Genomic DNA, 17187 nt, shown 5'->3' with positions numbered 1-17187 from the left:
ACTTTAGTTGCTGAGTTAGCACATCTGTGCCAGTGAAGTTCAGAAGGAAGCCGCAGCATAGGGTCTGTTCAGCAGGTGCTTATACCCAAGAGGCTGGACTTGAATCAGGTTTCTGTTTATTGTGGCCAACATGGGCTCTGAGCAGCAGAGAGCTGAAAAATTCGGGATATCTCCCGTGTAGGTGAAGATGAAGGTGTGACCAGTTAATTTTGTCTTGTCATCTGCTAGGGATGTCGCACAAAGGAGAGAATTTTAAAGGCGGAAACAGCTTTGGAGGAAGTAATGGCTATCATTTATTGAGCACCTACTATCTGCCAGGCATAACATGCATACAATCTTTAATCCTTGGAACAACCTGACAAGGTAGCTGCTATCTTTATTTGATAGGTGTATTAGGGATTTCTAGAGAAACATCCAGTAGTGTGTGTGATGAGAGAGAGAGAATTTCTATAAGGAATTGGTTCATGTGATTATGGAGGGTAAGAAGCCCCAACATCTGAAGGATGGCTTAGCAAGCTAGAGACAGCTGATGGTGGAGTTCTAGCCTGAGTCTGAAGGTGTGAGAACCAGGAAGAGCCAATGTTTCTGTTGGAATCCTAAGACAGGAAAAAGCCTACTTCCCAATTTAAAGGCAGTCAATTAGGAAAAATTCTCTCGGGGAGGGTCAGCCTTTTTGTTCCACTCAGACCGTCAACGGATTAGAAGGGGCCCACCCACATTAGAGAGGGCCATCTGATTTACTCAGTCCACTTATTCAGATGTGAATCTTATTGACAAACATCCCCACAGAAGCATCCAGCATGATGTTTAACCAAATATCCAGGCATTCCGTCGCCCACTCAAGTTGACACATACAATTAACAATCATACCAGGTGAGAAAACTGAGGCTTCGTGCGTGTCCTTAAGTAACTTGTTCAACATCACACTGTGGTGGGGGCAGAGCCAGCACTCAGACCAAAGTCTGTTCATCTCCAGTGTTCCACTCCCTCCCGTGCCCTCCCTCATTAAAATTGAGACTCAAAGAGGGTGAAGGGCCTGCTGAATTCACAGGGAATGCAGGTTTCTGCAGGATCCCAGGCTGCTCATTTTCCCACCACAGTGCTTTGGGAGACTTCAGCTTAATCTGTTCTATACCAGGTCCTTTCCCCTCAGAGTCCTCAAGCACATCTTGCAGAGAAGACTCAAGAATCAGCACCTGCTGAACCACTGGAAGGGGAGGGATTTGCACCAACAACCAAAATGGCTTGGACTTTTGTAGTGCTTCTCAGGACCTAAAAACATCCTATGACTAGGTTGACTGGGATTACTATCGCCTCTTCTTTATTCAAATTCAGCATTTTAATCGGTGCATGCTGTAAAGACCTAGAGAATGCGCTTATCAAGTTTGAGGAGGCCTGATGCCCTGAGGGGCTGTTAATGATAGAGGGTTGGGTTGATTCAAAGCAGTCCTCAGTCTCCTTCCTACACCCAGTCGTTGTCCTCATCCCCTCGCTGATCCTCGGCAAAGAAGTGAAAAGATTGATCAGCAAATTGCCTATACAGTGGTACCTCGGTTTTGGAACATCTCCTTTGATGAACATTTCGGTTTACGAGTGCTGTAAATCCAGAAGTGCTTCAGTTTTTGAACGTGCCTCGGAAGTCGAACATGCCGCATGGCTTCCGCTGAGGGCAAGATCCTGAGGCCTCGCTGTTGGCTGTGGATCCCTTGGTTTTTGAACATTTCAGAACTCGAATGGTCTTCCGGAATGGATTACATTTGAAAACCAAGGTACCACTGTAATCGTATTGACTTAATATAGTACTTTAGGAACAGATGGACCTTGATTTAGAAATACCTAAACAAATTCTTTTAAATAATTCTTTTAGACTTGAAAAATTACCCAAATAAAAATAGGTTTAGCCTAGAAAAAGTTATAAAATACAAATAAAGGTAAAGAAAATAAATATGACTAGAACTGCCATCATCTTAAGGTAACCACCACTAATGCTTTGATAGGTATGATTCTAGACATTTTTAGAGTTTACTCTTAACCAGGGTTCCAGTCTTGTTCTTCTATTATTGTAGCTGTGTGATCTTGGGCAAGTCACTCAACCTATCTGAGCTGCCCTTACCCACCTCCCTCACCTACAAAATATCAACTTCAGGTTCTTGTGGTGGTTGAAGTTTGTAACAGTTCCTGGCTCATAGTAGGTGTTTGAGTCACATATCTTCTGCCTACCCCATGTTTGCTTTTACTACCCCTTATTTGAGGGATGAGTACTTCTTTTTTTCAAAAAGAAGAGGTATGCTGACACTTCACTGATTGAATCACCACTTGTGTGATGTGATGCCTTTTCTACTAAAATACAGTGTTAACACTCTTGAAAAACAAACCAAGTAACCCTTTGAATATCTGCACATTTTTTTTAGTGTATGTGCTACTGAAGCAAGCACTGCATACTTTTTTTTTTAAATTCTCACCCGAGGATATTTTTTCCATTGCTTTGCAGAGAGAGTGGAAGGGAGAGACAGAGAGGGGGAGAGACGAACATCGATGTGAGAGAGACACATCGATTGGTTGCCTCCAGCTTGCTCCCCAACTGGGGCCAAGGATCGAGCCCACAACCGAGGTATATGCCCTTGACTGGAATTGAACCCGAGACCCTTCATTCGGAGGGCCGGCGCTCTAACCACGGAGCCATACCAGCCAGGGCTGCACACTTTTTTAAATCAAGCTTCCAACAGCTAGGAATGTTTCTGTATGAAGTTAATTGTCTCTTAGATCTCAGGGGTTTGTCCCTACTGCTCTGCCTCCTGACAACATGAAATCATGCTTTGAACAACTTTTGGAAGTCACCTGCAGATGGTATCAGGGAGCCGACCCCTGTGCTCTGCAGCATGATGTGATGTTGGGTGGCACTGGGTGACATGTCATCAGCGTGTTGGCCTGCACTCTGTGTGTACCCAGACAGAGTGAGCAGAGGGCACTGCAGATGTGACTTCCTCTCCACAGCGTGTCACAAGTCCTACTAACAGTGGATCTGGTCCATCCTGGGAGGAGAGCTCACTTTCTCAGGGTCCCGGTAGCACAGATCCTCTGAGGCAGCCTCATCACTAACCACAGAAATGTGGAATTTCAGGGCCCCACACGAGATACCCGAGCAGTCACGGGTTACTTACAAGCAGGTGAGCAAAAGACGTAAGGGGGGTGTGTGTGTTCAAAGTCAGTATGTTAGGGACCTATTTAACAAGAGCATGAGTATATTTCATCTTTTGAGGTTATAAGTTTGAAACCCTATTGTATAGAACTGGTTTAGATAAAGAGGTAGAGCACTTTAAAAATAATTGGCAGGATACGTGAAGGGCATATGGGGCTGTTCCTTTGAAAGAGTAAGTATTCTGCAGCTTTGAAGCACTGACTGGATGTGCAGAGCCGCCTGCCCGTTGCTGTCTGCACGGGGAGGGCTTGGCCACATGCCTTCAGTGGGGAGGTGTCTGAAATTCACTCCTTGCTAGCTGGTGGTCGTCAGGGCGTCAGAGAAGCGAATAACACACTTGATTGAGGAAATACTTACAGTCAGTAAACATTCGTAAAGGAAGAGGTTGAGCCTTCATACTTGCTTTTTGCTGAGAAGTCACTGCAAAGAAGTCATGAACCAGTATTTGAGCTCTAGGTCCTGGAGTGATGGTCTAAATAGCAGCCAGAAAATAGGACTGAGTCACAGAGATACTATGTCCTCAGCTGGAGACGCTATTCGGGAAGGGGTCCCAGTTCCACATAGATGCCCTCCAGCTCCAGAGGTGCCCCCAACTCCAGAGGCACCCCTCCTTCCTGCCAAGTGTAAATCAAGGCAGTCTGGGTGGCCGGTGATTTCTGTGTTCTTCCCGGTGCTCGTCTGGCCACTCTGAGGGTGGGTCCCACCTTCGGGCAACAGACACTTCCCTCTGAGACCTTGGGGTTCCTCCAAGACCCACACTAAATTTGGGCTGTCACATCTTATCAGCCCTGAGCGCTGACCCTGCCTGCCCAGGTTGCTTCTTTGCCTCCCCCTATTGGGTCTGGCAGCTACTCCAGGCCACCCTTGCCACCCTTTGCCTTCTTGGACCTCACACTGGCCACATTGTGAATAGCAGGGCATGTGCCCTTTGTGAGGAGCACAGTGGCTTTGCATCCTGGAAAGCTGGTACTGGGTTGCTGGTGTTTAAATATGCTTTTATTGATTTTAGAGAGAAAGGAAGGGAGAGGGGGGGAGAGAGAGAAAAATCAGTGAGAGAGAAACATCATCTGTCGGCTGCCTCTTGCACGCCGCCCACTGGGGATCGAGCCTGCAACCCAGGCATGTGCCCTGAAGGGGAATTGAACTGGGCAACCTCCTGGTTCATGGTTCAACACTCGACCACTGAGCCACACTGGCCTGGCAAGGTTGCTGGTGTTTAAACCTAACCCCACAGCTGAACTGTGCTGGGCAGCCCAGGGTAAGAGACTGTCTTCCAGGTGGGTGGGGCGGTGTCAGGGATGCATGTTCGACTAAGGTAACTGGGTACGTTGCATGCAGGTTAATGAGAAACACACGAGGTGGCTGGAAATACACAGGAATGAACTCAGTGTTCTTTTTGGCTCTTAAGATTATTCAGCCTTTGTACTAAATAAATTTCACCTCACACCAGGCAGGTGGGGAGAGGTGACTACTGAGTGGGGGAATGGCTAGGTGTGCTGTGTAAGGGGCTGGAGGAGGTGTGAGCCCCTCTTGTGCTCAGCAGCTTCCCAGGCAGTGGACAGGGCTGGGGGATGGAAGGTGCCCTGTTGAGAGGGGAATGTTGGGCTTTGGCTCTGGGGGTTGTGTACTTGGCGGGGGGATAGGGATGGGCATGAACTTCCAGGCACCCCAGGGGAGAGGGACAGCCTGGGTGAGCTCCCCTTGACATCCCCTTTGCTCTTTCCTCCTTGAAGGATGGAGGCTGCACGTGTCCAGGAGATGTCGCCAAAGCCTTTGGTAAGGAGAACGGAGGGAGGGGAGGGAGCTCCCTGCAGCTGAGAGCTGGCTGTGGTGGGAACTGGGGGTTGGGTAGGATCTGGAATGAGGAGGTGGAACCTGCAGGGATGTCCTGGGCCAGTCCTGAGTGTTCTCTCCCAGGATTTCAGGCCTAACTGGCCCAAATCCTGGCATCGGTTTCATTCTGGCTGGTGGCAGAGCTGGCAGAGTACCCAGGGACAGATCTAGGGACGGCATCCTGCAAGCCAGGAGTGGGTGAAGTCATGGCCTGAGGAGGTTCAGGGCACCTGTGGAAAAGGGCAGTACCGGGTCCAAATACCAGTAACTTCAGGGAGGGTCTTGGGGAAAACCCATAGGAGGGCTGGCTTCCCGGCAGCACTTTCTTACCGGAGGCTGAGGAGCCCATTCCCCACTAGGGGGCAGCAGTGTCCACTGTGAGCCAGTGGGGCTGGGGAGGTCCTGGGTTTTTCTTGGGAAGGCGCTTGGAAGCCCAGCATCTCAGCATGCTGTGCCCACCACCTAACCTTTGCCAGCTTCGTTCAGAAGTCAGAGCTGCCTGCACAGCTGGGTGATGCCAGCAGCTCTTCCCCTTGCCTGCATTCAGTGGTCCTTCCCGTGTGCTTCATCACTCGTTCAGAGTTCATCCCACAGAAAGTTGTAGGCTAGGCATTGGCTGTTTTTGTTTTTAGTTTTTAAACCCTGATGGTGACAAAAGGACACATGGGGCAGTGTTCTCAGCGGCTGGGTTTGTAGTTTGTAGAGAACCTGAAGAATGTCCAGGGGACAAGGCTCTGAGAGGCAAGTGACAAAGTCAGGGTCCCATACTCGGGGGCAGAGCAGGGAGAACACGGGTCTCCTGCTATTCTAGTGCGCTCAGTAACCTTGATGTAAGGACCGTAGGCTAAGGACAGTTTTACTATTGATTTCTGAGCAGCTGCTGCTTAACACTGGTGGGTGTTCCGTCTTGGGCTCCCTGCTAACAGCGCACACAGTGCCCCTGCTCAGAGTGGGAGCTGAGTACACGTTAAGGTGCCTGGACCTGAGGAAGGAGCCTCGCAGATAGCAGGTCTGGGTGAGGTTCCTGGCGTCTTCCCTCGCCCACTCTCCTTCCAGTCGGTGCAGCCAGGGGCTGAGTGAGCATGAGGAGGGGGACCATGTTGGGGAAGGACAGGAGAGTGGTCAGAAATGGAAATAATTAGAAGCCACTTCGGAGCATCATTGAGCGGATTTGTGCTCTGTGTTCCTGCTGTTTCCCTCTGCTCCCAGGGCTGTGGTCATCAGGAGGCCTGGCTGGACACCAGCTTTCTCTGCCCCTTATAATCATGGCACAGGGGCCACAGAGCCGGCGTCTGTGTCAGCGACCCCACAAGGAATGGTCTTCAAAGCTGGTTGCCAGGTAGAAAGGTCCTGTGGTGCCTGCCTGGCTGCAGGCCAAGGGCTTGCCCTGCACAGCCTGTCTTTCTGTAACGCTGAGCTGCAGGACTGTGTGCCTCGCCTCCCCCCTCCCATGCCTCTGTCTCCCCAAGGTCCTCTTATAACTAAACCACCAGATAGAGGTCAAGGCCACTTTTCAGGGGTTCCTATGCTTGTTCCTCTTGTCCGTCACCCTAATTATGTAATACACCTGTGCCCTGATGACCTCGTGTTTTGAATACAAGCCCTCCACAGGACTCACGGGTGGGGAGTGGTTGCAGCCGTTTGTAGCACGGTGTCCATGGACGGGTGGGGGCTTCCACATAACGCCTTTTTCTTCCTTGACAATGAGTCATTTGCATCTCCCATGTGCCATGCACTGTGACAGACCCTGAGGGCACAGCAGTGAGCCAGCCCTGCTGTTCCCGCGGTTCCCGGCCCTGTCCCAACACAGCTTACGTGGGCAGCTTCAGTACCCCAGTCTCCTCCGAACCTAGCCTGGAAGTTTCATGTCATTTGGTGATTAATATGGGATATTTTTTTACTCCGGAAGTCAAATATTTATCACAATAGAGGCGAGATAGTTTTACACACTGTACATACATGCACACATACCTATGAGTGGGTGTCTCTCCTTCATGCCAGTCTCTGGTATAGGAGGTCCCGTCTGCTCTGAGGTCTTCTCGTGATCTACACGTCAGGGTGTGAGTGTGCGGAGAGCTTAAGGCAGGCTGTGCGCCCGACGGGGACACTGCGGAGGAGTTGCTGCATTCAGCGTGAGATTGGCAGCATCCCGTCTCTCACATTTCTCTGATTCTAAGAGTTGGACCTCGGGAAGTTAGTCGTTAACTGCGAAGGACGGACCTGCGTATTAGCCACCGACCTTCAGGAGGCCGCACTTGTTTCCTGAGTGTCCAGTGCCTGACTCCCTATAAAGGGAACCTTGAACCTTTTCACGAGGGCAGGGCTGAGCTTTGCTCTTGACTGTAGCTGGGAGGCGGGAGGGTGAGCTGGGGTAGCCCTGGGATCTGTCCAGAGCTGATTTTCTCTGAGCTCTTCCCTCTGTTTGTCCCACACTTGGCGTTTAGGAGCTGGAGCAGACTTTGTCATGCTGGGAGGGATGTTTTCGGGCCACACCGAATGTGCTGGAGAGGTGATCGAGAGGGACGGACAGAAACTCAAGCTCTTCTATGGGATGAGCTCTGAAACGGCGATGAAGAAGCACTCGGGAGGGGTCGCCGAGTACAGGTAAGGGGCAGACCGGGGCTTCTCAGTGGTGAGGGCTCCCATTTCTCCCGCTTCCTACGGAAACGAGATCGAAGGAGGTCTCGGAGAATATCACTTCTGTTTATATTAAAGCTCTGTGTTAAGGGGCTAGAAAACCTATCTTGCTCTTTTTAAATGGCCATATTTTTTTCACCCAACTAGTATTTGTAGCGTTTGGGGCCCTCAAAAGGCAGTGAGGGCAGAACTGTTTTGGGATGGGTTGGGCATGTGACTGGGGGTATGTGTGAGGAGGCAGGACTGCTGCTCAGCCAGTCCCAGAGGTGACGCTCCAGACTTCCAAAGGGTGGCCGGAAGGTCACTGCCTGGTCCTTCTGATAGAGGCTTGGCTGAGCTCTCCCAATAACCTCTGACCCCTGGCCTGGCGTGAGTTCAGCTGCAAGAGTTGGGTTGAAGAATGGGTCTCCTGTTGCATGTGAAACAGGCGTGGTCTGCACCATCCGGTGGAGGTCGGCTTTCTTGAAGAATGCCAAGTTTCACCTACAGGAGCTCTCACAGGACTCTAACCCGCCTCTAGCCTCTGACAGTTGACTCGGGGGTGGGGGTGTGTGGCATTTTTAGCCATTGAATTGTCACTCATTGCAGAAAGGATGCTCACTTCTGCTTATCTTTTTTTTTTTTTTTAATTTATGATCCCAAGGTGCCCGGCTAGCTCTGTCGGTAGAGCATGAGACTCTTAAATCTATGATCCCAAAAGATAACCTCGCCTTTCATTTCACTTCCATTTATTTTTATTTTTTAATTAAATATATTGGGGTGACATTGGCTAATAAAATTACAGGTTTCAGGTGGACGCATCACTTCCATTTTAATTGTCTGCATGTGTGTTTTAAGAACCTTCTGACAGAATATATCCACGGCCTTCCCCTGCTCGAGTCTATTGCCCTTACTGGGGTTAGCGCTGACGACAGGCTACAAGAAGGGGGCAGGATGGAAGGCCCTGTATCCGCAGGAGGAAGTCCTGTGTGAGAGCTGCCTGCCTTTCTCCAGGAGCCTCAGGCACTAGGATGCAAACCCAAGCCCTCCGTGGCTGACACCCTCCCTTTCCTACCATCCTTTCCATGCCTAATTGCTTACTGTAAGGACGTGGGATTCAGATGCGTTATATAAGGTTCAAACCAATCTAGAGGGCAACAGCCCCCCGAGGTTTTTGGGTGGGTAGGTGGGCGGTGTGGGGTGCTCTCCCAGGGTTCTGTTCTTCAGTTGGGCACTGGGGACTTGTCCTCAGTCTCTCTAGTCTTTTTCTCTTTTACGGGAAACCTCAATAAAGGGACGGGATACCATGGGGAAGGCAGGGTGGGAAAGGGGGGTAGGAGACCTTCACCCGGCAACTTCAGACAGGACAAGGGCGCGCTCCTTCCCGGGCCGCCTGCAGAGGCCAGCTTTCTCCCCCGTGGTACCTGATCGGGGGGGAAGGTGATTGCTGCCCTTAGTGCTAACCTGGACCTCTGGCCAAGAAGCTCCATGCGGTACTAGCAGCCGCTGTCGCCATCCAGGTGGTGCCCGGTCGGTCTCCTAGGTGCTGGCGTGAAGTGGAGCCATTGTGAGTGAGTGGCCGCTGGCTGCTTCGCCTAGAGTATGCTTTTTGTTTTTGCCCTCTAGTCGTCGCATCTGTCTTGGGTTCTAAGAAAAGAGACTGGGAAGGCCCGGCTAGGCTAGACAAACAGAAGCCGAGGGGCCAAAAGAAAAATCTTCTCCTGTAATTTCAGCAGGGTCTAGACATAACAGAAAATACAATACTCAGGAGTAGCAAGACCCGGTTCTGGAAGTGGGTTCGAGCCTTAGACAAGGAAGGGACGTGCTGAAGGAATCAGAACCGTAATCCGAAGGCAGACTGAGCCCCGCAGGCTGCATCTGTCTGTCTGTCTGTCTCTGCCTAACTTCCTCCCTCCATCCATCCTCTTTCCCTCTCTGCAGCCTCGCTATTATCTTCTCACGAGAGTGGTTCTATTTAACATTATACTTAAGACTGAGGTATTTATGCTGTGCTAGTTCCTTCCCAGTCATTAACCATTTATTTAGTTCTCACGCTGTTCGTGGTAGATCAAAGTACCTTTGTTTTACAGATGAGAAGACTTGAGCATCAACAACAAATGACTTGCAAAAGGTGCTATCACCAGTTAGCTGAGAAGCAGTGGGTAGTTTCCAGGAAGGCCCCGGGCCTTGAGAAGATGAAGTGGCAGTTGTTGCAGGCACACGTGTGCATACGTTGGTCTCTGGTCACAGTGCAGTGACACAAGTCATCTGCTTCATGATATTGGCGCCCTAAGCCAGCCACTAGGCCAGCCCTTCATCTAGTTGGTGGTTAAATAGCTAGATTTCACCCAAGGGAGTCCTGCATGTGTAGATTTCAGCGTACAGGAGTTACTCTCTCTTGAAATTCTAGGTAGTAAGTTTCTAATCAGGAGATACTGTTTTAACAGTTGAAGAGACCAGCTAGAGAAAGTTCCAGTAACAAGTTGGTGGTTACAATTTCCAGATTGTGTTGAGGGCTAGAGTTTTACATAGATCTGAGGTTTCCGTCTTGTGATGCCTCTCCAAAAGCAAGTCTGGACTGTCTCTCCATTTTGCAGGAAGGGGACCCGTCCTATGGAATCACAGTGTTAGTTGGTGGCCTTGTGAAGAGTGGACGACTCAGCAAGGACAGTGAGATATTGCCTAGTGTTTGCACTTGCTACACCTGAATTTCTGGATGTTCTGAAAACAAGAAAGATACTAACCAAAGTCCTTGTCTCTGGTGCTGAGAAAGTCTTGAGTCCTCCTTGGGTTCCACCTTGCTGGGACCTTACCCCACGCCCAGGAGACAGGTGTAGTGACTTGTGTGAGTGCAGGGAGTGAGCTGGGGGAATGTGCCCAGCAAAGGGCCCCCCGAAAGACAGGCCCTTAGGGGGAGTCGCTGTATCTTGCCGGTGGAGGTTCCTCTGTGACCTGGTGGGTTAGGGTTGTTCATTTTATCAGTCTTCTCCCGATTGTCCCTTTTGAAGACACTCTGTCTGACCTGGGATGCAGGAGGGAGAAGCTCCAGGCTCCTTCTGTTGTTGATCAGGGAGGGTGAGCAGCAGAGGCGGTGGCAGGGGTTGGTCTGGAGGTAATCCGCCAGGTCTGCTCTCATCCCCTGGGCATTGGGCCCTGGGCCAGTTGGAGACTAGTGTACAGACTGAGATGGAGGAGAAATGAAGTTTGTCCTGTGGGGGCAGAGTAGAGGCCCGCTGCTGAGAGGAATGTCATTGTGCAGGATGGTCCCGTGTTGTTGACAGACGCCTTCCCCTGGTGCTCTCAGTAGCCAGCAGCGAAGTCGTGCATTTCGGGTGGGACGACCGTGTTCATCTGTGATGCTGGCATGGTCAGCTTGGGGTTTGTAGCAGTGTGGGTGTGGGGTCAGGGTGGCATTTAGCTACCTGAGGGCCCTGGGGCTGCTTAAGGTGCCAGAGCTGGGAAGATTCTAGCTGGGTTTCTAAGGCAAAGAGCCCGATTAACAGGAGCACTTCCTTTTCTTGCAGAGCCTCTGAGGGCAAAACTGTGGAAGTGCCTTACAAAGGGGACGTAGAAAACACGATTCTGGATATTCTCGGGGGACTGAGGTCGACCTGCACCTACGTGGGGGCTGCCAAGCTCAAAGAGCTCAGCAAGAGGACCACGTTCATCCGGGTGACCCAGCAGCACAACACGGTGTTCAGCTAACCTGCGGGTGAGGTGCGGTCCTGGTCACGGAGCTTCCACACACGCTGCGTTCACATCTCCTGTTACAGCAGAGCTTCGGCTGCTCCCGAGTGGCCCATGCTGCCTCCTCTCCTCCTGCCGCCTGGAGGCGCTGGGGCTCCCCTAGTGCCTTTCGGGGGGCTGGAAGCAGAGCACTGATACGGTCAGCAGAGCCCAGCTGCCCGGAACTCATAACCTCATTGTTAAAACTAACACTCGTACCTTTTTCTTTCTTTTTTAAAAAAGAAAATGGTTTCACTTTAATATAATGCTGTTATCTTGAGACTTACTTGAGTCCTGGAGTTTGCCTTTTCAGGAACCAAGTTGTAGGGGGAGCTGGGGGTTTCCACCCTCCTTCCCGACATGCTCATGGATCTAAGTCCATGCACCTTGGGGGGTGAGAACCGGGTGGGGGGCAGTCAGAGTAGCGGCATCACCTCCCTCCAGCTTCTGTTTGGTGGGAAAGAACCACCCCCCAAAAGGACAGACGAGGAATTGGTTTCCCGCAGGTATTCCCAGGGGTGGTGACGTGTTTCACTACCTTTGTTAGATGTGCCTTTTGGGGACAGGGCATCTGTCCCTGCCAGTCGCTGCTCCTTCTGGGAAGCTGTCCCTGTCCTGGTTTTTCTCTTAGCTTTGTTCTTCCATTCCTTCTCCTTCCTTTCTGAGTCCTGACATGCCTGGCTGGCCTCCCTCCCTCCCTCTTATTTTTGAATTCCACTGGATATTTAATTGAACAGTTATACACCAAAAAATTAGCAGGTGGAGTCTCACTGAGAAAACAGCAAAAGCCTTGACCAACAGCTTCCTAAAAGCATTGGTTTAAAACATGAGTTAGAACCGTTCCCTCATGGTGATGAATGCTTGGAAGGAAGGACCGCGAGGGACGCCTGGGTAACGGCTGACTCACGGGTAACACTGGTGCTTTCTTGGGGAAAGGACCCGGGGCCCGCAGGAGCCCTGCAGCCATCTGCTGTGGCGCCGTTTAAACGTGAACCCGATGCCTTAGTGACGGCTGGGCGCTTGCTGAAGCATCCTTTGAGTGATAGGACTGGGAGATGTCTGCAGACCAGGATGTTTCCTTCATTCTAAAGAAGCAGACACAGGAGTAAATTTTCTCTGAAAAGGCAAGTGACGGCCCTGGGGTGAGAGAGGGCCACAGGGCCCTACTGCAGGAGGGCGAGTTAATTGCCTGATGACGCTGTATGAAGACTCCAGCCTCCAACCCAACCACCACACGGGAAATTAGACGTCTGTGTTCAGTCTTACAAGAATACCTTTAAAGACCAGGCAACTTTAACTCCATGGAGATACCTTTCCCTCCACACCCGTTAAGAATGATTCTTGTACCTGTGGAAACATGAGTGGCTACACCTTTGAGGTATGAGGGTCTAGGATGTTTAATGCAGAGAAGGGTGTGGGGCTGTGCTGGAGGGGCGAGCCCCGGGCCATTCCTGTGGAAGGCCTTAGGTTTGATAGTTTAAAAATAAGGGAGAGGTAAAGGGAAGGAGGACCTAAAGCAATCAACTTAAAACGCACCAGCAGTAGTCAGTAGTAAGAGACTGTTACCAGTGTCCCCTCCTGTGCTCCCCTCAGTGGTCAGGGTGAGGGACGCCCATCACTACAGTGGCCCCTTCGGCAGCCCTCTGCCATGGTGCCTGCCCCAGCTGTCTGTCTCGTGTAAAGACTGTGCAGACTAGCTCTTTGCACGGACGAACTGAAGGCAGGTTCCTCGCTCAGCCGACTTTTAGGGACATGAAAACAGTTACGGAAAAGCCAAGGAGGCATACGGTCATCTGGAAGCAGAGGCTGCACAGAAAGCACTTCTAAGGCTCCACTGCCCTCTCTGCAGCCAGTTCATCTCCAATAGGAATGGGCCTGGGGAGCCCACAGACCAGGTGTGGGTACAGGACACAGAAGCAGCCGTGATGCCCAAGTGCAGGCCTCCCGTGCAGCCCTAGGCCTGTGGGGAGGAAAGGAGAGCCAGTGAGCTGGATGTCATCCGCCTTGGGGTCCTGCCCCACTGCAGCAGGGGACGCAAAGGTTTTTCCTGTCAGTGTGACCAGGCCAGGTACCCATCGGACCCCAAACTTGTCAGAACCATTAGCATCTAATATAAAAACAGGGAAGGCAGCTATTCAGACCGCTGCCCAGACTTGTCCCCAGCATGTAGCGCGTCCCCAGACTGCTCTGGAGGAGGGAGACACAGCAGCCCTTCCTGTCCGGGCTGCAAGGCTCACCTCATCACTGACATTCACAATGCGCCAGGGGCCTCACTTAAGTCCTCGGAGACGGCCCCAAACATCTAACCAGCAGGGTAGGAAAGGGGGTAGCCTTCCCTCCCCGGGCTAACAACACCCAGAGTTCTCCGCCTCTGCAGGGCCTCACAGCTGGAACGTCGATGGCCACACATGCAGACGGCAAAGGTCACTGAAAGTCACGGGTCCTTGAGGAGCTACTTTCCGGGGCAACTGCTAAGCCACGTGTCATATCGCACAGTGCAAACCTGGGGTGCAGTTCTCTCGAGACAAACTGGCCCCTCCACGTGCTGGGTGACCCTCTGCTTGTTGAGTCTCTAACAGGCATAACTGCAGAAACTTTCTGCCTTCAGACCACGAACCAGTTTACAGCAAAACTGTACAGCAGAATGTATCAATAATGCTACATGAGCTCACCAAGCTGCCAAATGCTGTTTAGAAACAATTATCTCTTGTAAACAGTGGCGTTCAGATAGAAATAAACACGAACTGAACAAGGCAAAGACATCACGACCTCCCCTTTTCAACCCCTCCAAAAAACTAGTACAGGCAATGCCTACCAAGTGACGACAGTGGGTAAGCAAGGAGGAATTCCCACCAGTCTCAGCCTCAGCATTCTTCGAGGACCTGACACAAGGCAAGGACACATTTGCAATTGGCACTGTTATTTTTATTAGTACGAGTATACTGAAACAATAAACTTGTACTGGTATACAGACAATTTATTTAAAACAATTTTGTTCAAATTTTGAATCAAACATTGTTTTATTATAATAATGAAATAATTTCTACCTAGAAAACCTGCAAGCACCATCAAAGAAAGGGACCATAAAATTCAATAAACAGACTCGAGTGTATCCTACAAATAGACACACCACGATTAGAAAATAGAATATGAATTCTTCCATTTTTTTTTTTAATATTTGTTTTAAAAAAGCTAGTGCAAGTACAATATTTTACACTGGAATTACAGAGAGTATGCACGCATATGGAAAAAAGTTCTCCTGTCACAATAAAAGCTCTTAACTACGTATGCACTTAATATTTTCTTTTCAGTAAGGTGCAAAACATCACTCCTTCCCTAGTTTTCCTCTACTGGCCATGTCAGTCTGATAGTGCCCACAGTCCTGGCATCTCTTTTCCCTTGGCCGGTGGGAGGCGTACGGTTGGAAGTTTGGTGGGTCATGATCTGATAGTAACACATCCATAGGGACGAATCTCAGAGATGGTTCTGGGGCCAGGATCCTACTTGCTAGAAATCAGGACGCTGTCTTCACGAAGGCCACCACTGATACTAGGGCCATCCTGAAACCTCCCTTCGGCTGACACTAATTTGGATTTACAGGTGAGCGGTGCCGGCCGGCAAGGAAGAAACCTCCCCCAGAGGCCAAAAGGGCAGTATTCATAGAACCCAATGCACAGGCGTCAAGTTTAATGTTCACGGACTAAAGAATTTACCCCACTCCAGAAGAGTAGGTGGCTCATCTGAGCACCGGAGGAAACCCAGGCACCCGGCTGCATGGTAACTGCTCTTTATAAAGACAACAGCTCTGAGCTAGTGTCACCTCAGGCCCTATATTCCAGAGGACAGTATATCATTTCGGCAAAGATTACTGTAAACAACGCTTCCAACGCAGGCCTTCAGACTGGCCATGGAAAAGGAGAGAGGCTCAATGGCCATCCAGACAGTAAACGAACAAACCAAAGGGAAAGAAAACTTGGGCAAAGTCTCCAATTATCTGCAGTGGAAGACTTGAGTCCTTTCAAGATTTCAGATAAGAAAAGTTACGGAAATTCTTAGAGACTGTTACTGTGTAGATACTACCTATTGGCCAAATGCACTTAGTTTTAATACAGCTGAACCATCTGTATGCAAGTCAAGAGGACATGAAAAACCGAGGCTGCTGATCCCTCCCGCCACTGTATAGGTGAATGTCAGCTACCAGAAACGTTGCATTTAACGGCACGGGAGGAGCTGAGACTCTGAATTTAAGAATTGTAGGTGGGTTTGCGCAATATCCCCACAGCTGTCCAGTATCCGCTGGCCGGCTTGATTTTTGGACAGAATATGACTCTTCAGAGAGGTTGTCCCATATTTATTTTGGCCTCAGTATTAAAAAAAAAAAAAAAGTTAACTAAAGTAAAATGAGGCATTTAAATTGAATTCCGTGTTTCGTCCCCCCATTTAAATGAGGTGTGGGGGGGAAAGAAGGCTGAGCATCTTTTTTGTCCTCGTGATGAGTCCTGTTTAATTGGTAGCTAGGATCCCTTGTTACAAACACTTCTTGTTCAGGATTATATTCTTTGGGTTTATTGGAACAGGAAGTGCTGAAAATGTCAAACATTTCTGAAGGAAAAGGAGTTGCAATGGCTTAAGAGTTTAAACTAAGAAGGGAGCTCAGAGAAGTACTTTCAGCATAGGAATGAACAGTATTCTCAGACTGCAGAATACAGAGTCGCCCTCTCTCAGACGAGGGCTATTATGTAACAAAAACAGAAAGGAAGCATAGGTACAGTTGAAGAGCCTTTGACGCGGTAGTTCTTCCAGGCCGTAACCATATGAATCTGATCATTTAGACATGACAAATTTCTATATACAAAAAAACATGTAACTTCCAACCTGTATGCTTTTTTTTTTTTTTTTTTACAAACAAGGTATGAAACTCATTGTTTCAACAGATCCGTATCTTTCAAACACTGAATCATATTGACATTCATTTTTCTTTTGTGCAATTTTTTTTTAAAACATTACCTGTACTCCTCAAAGTGAGTGCCTCAAAAATTTCTTTTCTTCAGCTTCTCAAATTAGGCGTACATTGAAAAAAAAAGAAAATTCCCACAAGGTCTAGTGCTACAAGAAAAGATCCCGTCAGTAAGGTAACGTATTTGAAGCGAGGTCATCTATGTAGAAGTCTCAGCTCCAGAGTAGAGGTGTGCAAATCGTTTGGAGTTTCCCTATCAACAGAAACACAACACTGTCCGCGGAAAAGAGAGGAAACCAACCCAACACAATAGCATATGCATGTGCTTTATAAAAACTATATTCTCTGTATATTTATTACTTGTTGTCTTAAATTCTCTATTTCAGAAATTCTGGGTTGAAAACACAAAAGTGGAAGCAAAGGCCTCCACTCCACTTTAAAGAAGAAAAAAAAAAAGCATAATTCCCTTTTCTTTCATATATCACCACCAAAGAAGCTGGATGGGGCCACGGAGGCAGCCGGTCCTGTTTTCACCTGGACTCAGCATGGTGACCAGGAACTAGGAAGTGCAAAGGGTTTTAGGAGAGAACAGACCTCAGCTTGTTGAGCTGCTTGCGGTTCATGAAACAGTCGCCATGACAACAACACAGCTCAAAAAGCCTGGCCGCCTGTCCCAAGAGCTCTGCTGCTTCACCCAAATCTGAAATAGCGTGGCATTTAGTGTCTTCAAAAGCACGGAGATTTTCCTCTCTATGAAAGAAATAGGTTTCCTTAGTAGTCACAGATGTTAAAGGGTATTGTCAATTGTTTCCTTAAAAAAACAAACAAAAATAATTCCAAAGCTACAACAAAAATA

General features: G+C 49.4%; 1 protein-coding gene across 2 annotated transcripts in view; it reads left to right on the top strand.

Moving 5' to 3' along the window:
- The window catches only part of GMPR (guanosine monophosphate reductase), a 42120-nt gene extending 30460 nt beyond the window's left edge, over window positions 1-11660 (top strand). Inside the window, exons 7-9 of one of the 2 annotated variants that reach the window (XR_013999455.1) lie at window positions 4933-6059; window positions 6102-7636; window positions 11173-11660. Coding sequence is in view for 1 of the 2 variants with exons in the window: in XM_081146186.1 (XP_081002312.1) it covers window positions 4933-4975; window positions 7477-7636; window positions 11173-11353 (384 nt within the window). In the remaining variant the exon portion in view is untranslated. The remainder of the gene's footprint in view (window positions 1-4932; window positions 6060-6101; window positions 7637-11172) is intronic. The other variant, XM_081146186.1, reaches the window with a different exon arrangement.
- Window positions 11661-17187: the final 5527 nt, after the last annotated feature.

Source organism: Miniopterus schreibersii (assembly GCF_964146895.1).
Source record: "Miniopterus schreibersii genome assembly, chromosome: 8".
NCBI lineage: Eukaryota > Metazoa > Chordata > Mammalia > Chiroptera > Miniopteridae > Miniopterus > Miniopterus schreibersii.
Note: the sequence above shows the minus strand (reverse complement) of the source record. Positions and strands in the feature narration are given on the sequence as shown.